General features: G+C 40.7%; 1 protein-coding gene across 2 annotated transcripts in view; it reads right to left on the bottom strand.

Annotated features, from left to right (window-relative positions):
- Positions 1–11,129, bottom strand: part of JMJD1C (jumonji domain containing 1C) — a 158,130-nt gene that overhangs the window by 96,406 nt on the left and 50,595 nt on the right. For both annotated transcript variants that reach the window (XM_017826041.1, XM_017826049.1), the window contains one exon: positions 10,363–10,527. In XM_017826041.1, the coding sequence (XP_017681530.1) occupies positions 10,363–10,527 (165 nt within the window). Of the gene's footprint in view, positions 1–10,362; positions 10,528–11,129 lie in introns of those variants that run through there.

The following is an 11,129-nucleotide window of genomic DNA, read 5'->3' as shown; positions in this document are numbered from 1 at the left end:
CCCAAGGAACACCACTTTGTTCATGCCCCAGGGTACTGGGTTATAATTTGGGTTTGGTGGGTTAAGACCAATTGTTTGTATGATTGTGCTTACTGTATTATTTTAATAAATTGTTATTCTGACTTATAATCTCTCCTTTGAGTTGGGTTCATTTCCCCTGCTGGTTAACTCTTAAACCAGCACAAGGGTATTATTTTCAAACGAAGATCCGTTCCCTAATCAATAGGAGCCTATTTTGATTGCTTACAAAGTCAGTCTAACAAAAATTGTTCTGAAAATGTTCTGCTTTCCCAAGACTTGATGTAGCCCTACATTTTCAGTTCTTTACACTGATTCACTGTCTAGTATTAAAGATATTCTATGTAACAGCGCTTTCATCAAGCAATACACACTAAATAAGACACGATACCTCAAAGAATTACCAGTAACCACTGTTGAGGTAACCTCAGGCTTTACTGCAAGGAAGAGCAGATGAGTTAAGGGAAACACACCCAAACACAACCCAAAGTTTCACTGTATGTCCTTCCCCCATTTACGTGAATATTCCACGCAGCAGATGGTAGAAAACCAGAAGTGTTCTAAAACCACAGAGATGACAAAGTGGCTTCTCAATACCTGATAAATTTTAAAAAAATGAAATGGTTTCAGTGTTGTTCCATCATTGGTTTAGGACTGACATCATCCTAACAGGACACACATTGCCAAGAGAAACACAAACATCTTCAGTTTAAGTTTTTGCTTTTTCTTTTAAGAAGTCATTGAAAGTGCCTTTGCCATTTGTAGCTCTTGACTCAACTTCCTGATTTGGCCAGCAGCTGGAAGGATGTTAATCCAAGGGTACAAGAAAGGAAGTGGTAAAACAATATGCTCTGAGCCCTGGGCTCTGCATGTGCACAGAGAGCAGGGATTTGGAACCCACCACAGACAACTGGATGTGGCAGGTAAATAAAACCTGTATTAAATGAGCACAAGAAACATAAGGGGCTTTACTACTTGAGTGTTTGTTTTTCAAAAAAATATGCAGGATAGTTACTTTGTCAAAAAATGAAGTTACCAGAAATGTTACGACACCAAAGATACAAAACACAGATTCTACCCCATCTATTCTCCTCATGCGGGTTGAATACCTGAAGCTGAAAGGTTGCTTCTGAACTTTCTTCCTATGTTCAGTTTTCTCCACGGAAGTTAAGACAAATTTAAAAAGTAAACATACCAGATGTAAAACATCAAATTGTTGCTAGAAAAACTCCAGCAGTGTGCGAGGTTGTTGTAGAAATTTGACTTTTCCTGTCCTCAAGAAACTGCCATATATGAAAAGAGATTGCTCATGATAAATATATCATGGACAGCCCATTTATAATGCTTTAGCACCTATGACAAAGAAGAAAAAAGGAGACAACTTTTTTCTCCAAGTCCTTGATTTAGTCTGTTTTAGTGTAATTGAGGGCCTGCAACATCTGCCAGCAAAAGAAGTCTCTGTTAATGGCAGCTAACTATCAAGATCTCGTTTCAAAATCTTTTTCAAACACAGAGCCCTGAGAGCACAGAATGGCAAAATGAAACAAAAAAGATATGTAATAAAACAGAAGTGATCAATACAAATCAAGTGCATAATAGGAATAAACAACTGCACTTCATTCTCACTTATACCCCTTCTTAGTTCACAAGAGCTTAGGGTGAACTACAAGAATATTTCTGTGTAACGGAGGAGGTAGCACGAGAGTGTTTACACACCCCAGGGGACATGGCCTCTGGATCTAACTCAAATTGAGGTGGTTTTAAGCCAAAGGACCAAAAAGGGGAGGTAGCAGCACTGTCCCTTTCAGCATCAGTGAGAGACCCTAGAAGCAACAGCTGCCTTGTTTATATGTCACTAACAAAAATCCAGGTGGAGCTGAAGAATAGGCTTTCTCAGTACCACCAAAAACGCTTCCTTCGGATTCTCAGCACTTTGCAAAATGCAGAACTTTTACCCTAAACCAGAAAAACGCAGGGTCTGGCCCTGACTGCAACATTTTCACTTCATGAATTTCACCTGGGGCTCCAATGTCTGAGCTCAGGAGAACACACACTTTCCACACAAGGCCCTGTGTCTGCACAGTCACACGTAACCCGCTGAAGTCCCTCTTACAGAAAACGTGCTTCACATCTGGGGTGGGTTCTCCACGCTGCTGTACCATTAACCTGGATATTGAGACTTCATACAGACTTCACCATTAAGCCCAGAAGAAACTGCTGGAATTCTGGGGCAGGAGAACCAGAAACTCATAAAACTCTAATTATGCTTTCCATAACTCATCTTCCTCAAGTAAGCATGAAGAGAGCAGTGCTGCAGTGCTGCACAGCTGACAAGTCATTAATGCACAGAAGCAGCAGTGGAGATTTGAACAGTGGGTGACTTTGGAAATTAGCTGCCAAGTGGATTTGACAGGTGTAAAGCCCAGCTGCTCCTCCTGCCATCATAAGGAAAACACTGAGCAGGAGCTGGCGGATGGAATTCTTCTGGCACAGCTTTCCTCATTCTGGACACTGTTGGGATGGAGGACAAGCACCTTGCTGACATACCTCTCTCACTGTACACACTCACAACAGGTATAGGTGAGGAGATATCTTTTTTAAATGTTTGTAACATATAGAGAAAAATATTGTCTTTGTGTGTTTCTCTCTATGTACACACACCTATAAATACACACCCACATGCATATACACATATTATAAATCTGTACATTTTACACATAAGTCATAATTTATATAAATAACAACAAATAGACTGTGAGTGATGAGTCTGATGGAGACACACAAAAGACACTGCAGGCATTCAGTCATCTTCCAAAGTCCAAGCCCTCAAGTTGAATTTCCAAACAACTGTGCCGAAATAACCAGCTGCACCCACCAGTCTGTATCCTACTCACCATGGCATCTCCAAAGTTGAGCTGATCTTTCTAACCCATTGAAATATAGACAGGCACAAAGCTTTGGTTTTTTCAGCACAAGGACAAATTTTGTTCTCATAAATGCTACTGCAAAAAACCAAATCAAATACTTCTGACTTTCCAGTCAAGTCCAGAAGATCCAGCATGACTCTTGGCTTTTACACCCACAGAAGTTGTGCAGCAGGTCAACATTGAAGCTGAAGTGTGAATGCAGTTCAGATACACCCACAAGAACTCCCATCTCATGGACTGGAGTATAATCACATAGCAAACCCATTTAGGTTTCAGCAACAGTTATAAAAATCAATATTCAAGCATTTATCCTGCACTGAGCTTCCTGCAGCTGCAGCTTCAACTGCTCTGCTTCCAGTGCTGAGCTTGAACATGGAAACTCAGGAAGCTTTGTGTCTGTCTTTTACAGAAAGACTCATAAATCACGGCCAGCATCTCACTGCTATCAGACTGCTGAGCAGAGCCACACTCACCTGGGTGCACTGCTCAGTTACAGCTGGAGGATGCTAAACAATACCTAGTTTTTTAACTGGCACAATCCTTGGAGAACAAGGAGAGGTGCTTTGCCAGCAGGGAAGAACCTGAAGTACAGAGACATCCAGGATGCTGTGACACATGGAAGCAGCTTTCTCTAGAGGAGCTGCCAAAATGGTAAGTCCCAGGCCAGTATGATCAACATAACTCATGCTCACTGTTATTTTAAAGTCTTGAAAATACTCCATTTTGCTTGGAATTCTGTGACTTTTATAAATGAATTTGACATTAAAAACTATTCTTAGCACAGCACTTAACTACCAAAAATACTTAATTTATTTTATATATGGAAGCATGCTTTTACCAAACTAAATCCTTTCAAACAAAAAAGGGTCTCCATTGCTTTTAAGTGCAAGTTAAACAGGAAGAAAATTAAAAGTAAGCCTGCCATTAGCCAACACATCAAGATAAAAAACTCTGGAACAAACAATGCAGTAGTGTGAAGTGCACAGAAAGTATCAGGGTAACACAGAAAATAGCACTGCAGTGAGGCTTTCCATCCCATCCCATCCCATCCCTCATTTCCAGAGTGGGAAGCCACAGGACAACACCCATATTTCACAACAGAGCATCTGGGGAGGCAGATTCCAGTTTATTGCTCTTCATTTGGGGCATGTCCTGGGAAGGTAATGGCCTCTCCTTCGAAGGCTGCAGGGAGAGCAGTGACTCCCAGTAAGCAGCAGTTCAAAAAAGGCAAGTGCCAAAGTACACAGGCGGGATGTGGTACTGCCCGAGCTGATGTTCTGTGGGAATATCACAGTAACGTGCTCTCCAGCAAAGTAATCTTTGAACCATCTCCAAGTGCTGTTTCTGCATGTTGCTGTCTTTCACAACGCAGCAAAAATCGGGTCATTTATGCTCTGCTGAGTCAGTTACTTAAATTTTCTCTTCCCCAAGCGCTAAAGTCTTCGAAGAAGCTGACAGCTTCCAAGCACTTTCTCCTCTGTTGTATATATTTCATCTTTACCCCATATAAGCAAGGTATACAAGCACGACAATTCTGATGCAGGGAATGGAGAAGCTGAAAAAATCCACTATTAGTTTTTGACTGTTTTCCCTGGAAGCTACAGCACTTCCTCCCCTCAAATTTGAAATATCCTCAAGTTTTTACTTATTTTTAGGACTCAGGAGACCAAAGCCTGAGTCTTCTCTCTGTCTTACTTTCCATACACACAGTAATCCTTTGTGAATTGATTTCTTTTTACTGCTAAGTATTTTGAGTGTCTGCTGAGGATTTAATCACGGCATCTGACAGTGTATACCTCTATTTTTCATTGTGCAGAGAGAGAACAGGCTGCAATGAAGGGGGAACATCAGCAGTATCTACAGAAGCTCCTGACTTTGACAGGGATCAATATGATCCGTGGGACCAACATATAAAAGAGTAACTTACTCAGAAATGTTAAAATTTAGATCATCCAGACAAGAAAACAAATCCTTGAGCAACTGAAAGAGTGGTAGTATATAACAGCAGAAACAGGAATAACAAGGGACCTGTTCTACTTTCCATTATCACGCCTAAAATAAAGAATTTGATTTGTCTCAGGCACCCCTAGAAGCCCTGTGGAAGCTTGTTGTTCAATCTGTGCAGCTTCTTCTTTAATCGTGACACAAATGCCAATAAAACCGGCACTTTATAAGTATGTGCTTTATAATCCAGCACAATCAAGGCAGCTGAAGCAAAAATGCTGTCAAGCAAAAGGATTCTGCCACTGACAGCTGGGACAGAGGGGCAGGGAGGGAGGAGGGAAAAGGCTACATAAGGTCAGAGGACAAGTCTTATCTTCCACATGTCCACAAACACTCCTGCCCTTACACTTCAGCCCCAAGTGCCCTGACACACGAACATATGGGCTCACTCACAGCCCCCCAGAACAAACACACCCACCACCATCCAGAACAAACCTCATCTCATTCTTCTGCAAGACAACCTCCTCATTAGCATGATGGCCAGGCTGAAGGCCCTCAGTCCCACATGTGCCACTGGCACTGGCCACTGTAAATCAGCTCCAGATTCTCATAATGGAAAAGAGTTAGTCATTGCCAGCGAAGATCCACTCTTTGTCCCTGGTTTTGCTATAAGCCTGGCTAAAGCCCCATAGTCTTGCAGAGCCCTGGACAGGGTCCCAGGAAAGACTGTTCTCAAGCCACTGTTTTAGCAATGACTTCACTTATTCCAAGAAAGAGAGGACAGGCAAACAGACACATGCTCTTTTTTTTACTGCAGTGGGGGGGCAGACTGAGTTGCTCCTCCAGCCTTCCTGCCTTAGGAGATACGTTCAGGATCTCCTCATAAAAATGTATTTTAGCTTTTATCTATATATTTCTTAGAAACACACAATGGCAGGAGAACCAGTCCTTGCTGTATGCCACGGTAAATCTGTTGGTTGGACAAGGTGAGTACTGTAAAGCTAGTGAAGCAATGTCTTCACCTTCAAGCAACAGTATGGTTTTTTCTGATTTATCATCTAAGGATTCTGATTTATCGTCTATGGATTCTTATTTATCATCTGTGGACTCATACCGAATTCACAAGCAGCACTGGTTTGTTTACAGGTGTAACAACAGGCAACACATACTTCACAAAACAAGCCATACCCAGCAGAATGCAGCAAACAGCCTGAGCCATCGCCCTCCCAGGCACCCAGCTCTGCCCTGCCAGCTCAATGGACCATTCCCCACTCCTGTTTTTAGCATATTATACTGAGTCAGGCTGTTTCCTCCTTTGACATTTACCCTGCACAAGACCACCAGTTTCTTCCAGAAGGAAAAGGCCAAAATAAGATTTTTTCTTCTCTGTTCTACAACAGCCCCTTCCTTTCTTGTTGCAGAAGTTTCTCATGTGCACTCCCATTCAATGCATTCACTTTTCCTTACCTCCAATTCTAAATCTTTTCTTTCCAACCTCTTGTATTCTCCTAGATCCTTTACCTGAAAGTATAAACTTGCCATAATCTATCCATCTTAAACTCCTTTAATCATAACTGCATTTTCTATTCTTTCCCTTCCAGGATGGTAGAAGATGCTCCTTAAAATGCTTGTGTGAAATGTCTTTCTTTCATTTCTATCTGTAAACCTCCAGTAATAAATTTTCATTTAAGCACATCATTCAAGTTTCCAAAACTCTCTTCCCAAACAAAATTATTAAGAAAAAGACACTCAGTCCACACCTTCCTGTGCCTAAAAGTGAACTGCTAGCTATGTTTCTACCATGGTGTCCTCTCCTAGTTAGTCTATCACTTTAAACTTTTCTTTCACGTTATTCTGTTATTCTCTAAAATGTCTCTAGCTGCTTCTATCCTTTGTCCTCTCTTTTTCTCCCTCTACACTTTATTTCTAGATATTTTAACATGCAATTAGAGACACAGTAATTAAATTCAAACTGACAGCTCACAGAAGCATTCTGTTCTGTCCACATTAAAACCTTGGCTCCAATTTGTCACCCTACCCACACATGTACTTCCATCTCCCCTCTTGGTTGCTGCAGAGACACCACCATACTCCTAAGACTTCAGACTGAATTATATTATAGGCATGATTTTATCACTGATCTCTAACATCCTAGTGCCCAAACTATTTCGACATCAGGGAGATTAATTTACTCCCCCTAAAATACAACTATTCTTTATCAACCTGCAGGTCAAAAATTTTTATTCATCACCTGAATTGCTTCAAAGTTGTTTCTGAGAAATTAAAAACCAAATTTTCCCTCATTTTTGCAGTACTGGTGATTCCCCCGAAGCCCATCATTTTGAGCCCATCACTCCCCTCTCTTGGTACCTTTGTGACACGCAAACCTGCTTGTTTTCCAACCTGAGGGGATAACTTCACTTTCAGCACCTTATCTGGGCTACTTTTCTTAATCCCTTGATGTGGAAAGGCACACCATTCACTTCCACTACCTATACTGCTTAAGTTTTCAAAATCCATACTTTTGTTTTTCCCTTTGCTAACCCTTTGGCCAGGAAGTTTTCTCCTGCACTGACATCTGTAAATCATCTCCATTACTTAAGGTAAACACCATGAGAGAAACTAAATGCAGGGAATAATCTACCCCTCTTCTGTTACTCAGTTTCTAGACAAGGAGAAAGAGGCCATACTTCTGATTTCCTCCCTTTCTCAGGAGGGAAAGACTGACTAAAGAGCCTAAAATCTTAAAGCACAGTTACACAAGGTCAGTGGATTCTGTGCTTTCAGGAACAGCTGCACCTCAGGCATTCAGGCATTTTAAAACAGCAACATTTGTGACCAACTTGCATTCTAGAAGTTTTATCTATAAAGGGGAGATTCATCCTATCCCACAGTTGAGTGATAAAAGCAATCAGTAATTGTGAAGAACACAGACACTAACCAGACTGATAACTGCCCACAGAAAGCCCCACAGCATCTGATTGAGCTTGAACACCACACAGTAAATACAGAGTACATAATCAAAGCAGAACATAAGAACTTTTCATTCACTCCACTAAAAGCAAAGATTTGGGAGAACTACTACATAAAATACACTTAAATATTGCTTTGCTGCATTTACATTAGCTTCCAAAATAAAGTGTACTAGAAACTTTTATTTTGGTATGATTTCTTTTCAGTATAGTTCACATGCATGGGGAAGCCTGAGACATTCCCTTTAAGAACTACAGCAAGACTCAACTCTTCCAAAATGAGTGCATTATCACATCCACACTTGGGATTTCACCAAAAAAGTAAAATATTCCTATTGCTGTTTGGCAAATTAAATTTTATCACTTTTTTCATGCTTTCCCATTTTTAATAAGTCTTGTTTCAGAAAACAAAGGAAAAAACCACCCCACAACCAAAGAACACCTTCAGAGAGATCATCCCCTCCACTGCACCACAGTGTTCAGATAGTCTGGCAACAAAACCCTGAAGTTCCCTGGCAATTTGAGCACCTTCACTGTTCCCAGGCATGGTGTGCTCAGAGGAGCAATTGATACAGAGCAGAACCTTGGGAGGGCTCTGTGGAAGGCATCTGCTCTAACTAGAGTTAATATCCTGTATCTGCACTTGACTGGAATGGATGACTAGAGGGTTTGACTCAGAAAACAATTGCTAGAACATCTGCAGTCAGGCCAAGTACAAATGCTGAGAACTTGTCAACTTTAACATCTGGAAACTGTGACCCAACAAGCTATTTGAGCCTCACTTCAGCCGCTGTGATTTCAGTTTTTTAACTGCAAAAGCAGGAGGGAGATCTTTTGCAAATCCTCCTTTTCACGCCTATCAGCTGCCTCAAGAATGTAAACACTAAAAAACAATGAAAGAATAAGATGGAAGAAAAAAAAGTTTCTGCCTTCTGCTGGACCAGCACAAGTTTGATACAAGTGTCTACTGGGAGAAAGGTTTGACTAAAACACTTTCACACATTAGCAAATTAAGACAAATTAATACTTATAACTTGAGGACAGGATCAGCAGCCAGACTAGAAATATACCCCTCCTAAACCCAAGAAGGATCTCTATCCTAGAGGGTGAGATGAAAAGCATGTAAAAGAGCAGAGTACTTAGATACCAAGTTCTAAGTTCCTAACAGGTCTTAAAATACCCATCTCAATCAAGGAGAGATGAGTGGCTTCAAAGAGCAAATTACATGACTCCCTGAAACTAAAAATTCTTGCTCAAGGATATACTAACATGAAACAAAAAACCTGCCTTTACAAGCAAACATATGGATCAGCCTGTACATCCAGAAAGTTTGGCTTGCTTTGCTCCAGTACATCAGCACAGACAGACAAGCTGAGTCATGCAGGAATATTCACTGAGGAGGAGGTAAGTCCATCCTAAATCTACGACTTTCTAGATCAGACAGCTTCATGACCTTTCAGCATGACTGTTCCAACCACAGCTCCAGAAAAATAATCACATGACAGCATTTCCAGAAGTCCATCCAGTGCTCAGAGACAAAAATACGAAGGGTATTGAAAGGAAACACAGATACAGCAAAAGCTGGAAGGAAAAAAATACCATCTAAAAATATCATCTAAATTCATTAGACCACAAGTTTCTAAAAACCCAAGACTGAAGTCACAGATATTAGGCTTAATATCAAATATATCTAAGACTGCCCTTCACCATTTTGACAAATTTGTTAGAGTCCCCTTTTACCCACCAGTCTGTGAGAAATCCTCCCCAACTCCACACATTGAAAATGATCCAATATAGTAGGTTCCCGAAATCTCAGATCTATATGGCTCTTCTGAAGACTTTGACAGCACTACTAGTTTCTTTGGAGAAAAATGGAATACATGTTTATTGCTTATTGGATTATCTCATCAGATCCTGAGTATTCCTCAGGCTTATCCCAAGGCATGCCACAAATGCACACAACCTCCCAGCATTTCCCTCACAGCTTTAATGCTTGGGCAGCAATCCAGCAAGGGAGGAGAGTCACAAGCACCACCTCATAAAACAGGCAAACAATTACCACTTACTTCATTAATCTTTTCTCATCTTTCTGAACTCTGACCTGAATTTCAGATACCCTCAGCTCCCACAGAGAAGGTACAAGCTTCAGGGTTTATTTTTCACCTTGGTTTCAATCCTCCCCAGAGCAGTAAGATGTGTTCCTGATAAGTTTATATTTGTAAGATGCTTTGACTATGTAAAGTGACATTAATTCTGTTATGTCACTCAGAGACCAGTTTTGCAGTGCTCTCACCTGATTCAGAAAGCAAAATGAGTGACTACTGTCACATCACTCCACCCCTCCAACATGAACATGCTTTACTAGTATTTTCTTTTTCTTACCCTCCTCCCACTCCATGCTCACCACTTTCCACCACCACTTGAGTAACCTAGGCAGCTTCCTAAGGATAGAATCAAAAAGATTAAAACAGTTAGTAAATACAATTGCTCAAGTATCTTACCAATGCAGGCCATTGAATTTGTTTGATCTTTGATCCCTGAGTCTGGCTTGGGTCCTTTCTTTTTGCCCAGACCAGCTGGTACTCCACCAAGAAGGTTGCAAAATCTTCATAAACTTTAACCCACTCTCGTTTTTCCCATTCAAGGTCATCAAATTCCACGTATACCTGGGGAAGTTTAAGAAAGGAAAGGACATACATTATTGCATATACACAGCATGTGTATCTATGTGCACTTTTGAAAGCACACGTTTAAAACTTTAATGTAAGAGTCTTTTATTATGCATTTTAATGTTATAGTATTGAAATTATATAATCAGTATACCACAGAAGACATTTTTCTTGGCAGTGCAGTTGTGCTAAAGGGAGGAGAGTTACACTTGCTAGAACAGTACCATTAACATGGAACATCTTATCTCATTAATGAAAAGTATTACATCAGGTATTTACAAGTAGCATTCAAGTAATACATACAGCTGTTTACACATCAGGAAGTTTTAAGAATAATTCTCATTCTCAGTTCAAATACGTGTCATGTAATACAAACCAACCAAAGAAATGGTTTTAAGGGCAGGGGGAAAACAAAGCCATTTGGAACAGCACCAGAAAGGGCATCCTGAGCCTGCAGACTCTGCTACTACAAGCAAACCCAACACAGCACCTACAGAGGCAGCTCAGTTTCCTGCCACTGCCGTCCTGGAATCTCACTCAAAAAAAAAAAAACCCAAAAAAAAAAAAAACCCCAAAACAAAAAAGCAAAACACCACAAC

This window comes from Lepidothrix coronata, unplaced genomic scaffold, assembly GCF_001604755.1.
Source record: "Lepidothrix coronata isolate B3197 unplaced genomic scaffold, Lepidothrix_coronata-1.0 Scaffold124, whole genome shotgun sequence".
NCBI classification, from domain to species: Eukaryota; Metazoa; Chordata; class Aves; order Passeriformes; family Pipridae; genus Lepidothrix; species Lepidothrix coronata.
This window is presented reverse-complemented; position numbering and strand designations above follow the sequence as displayed.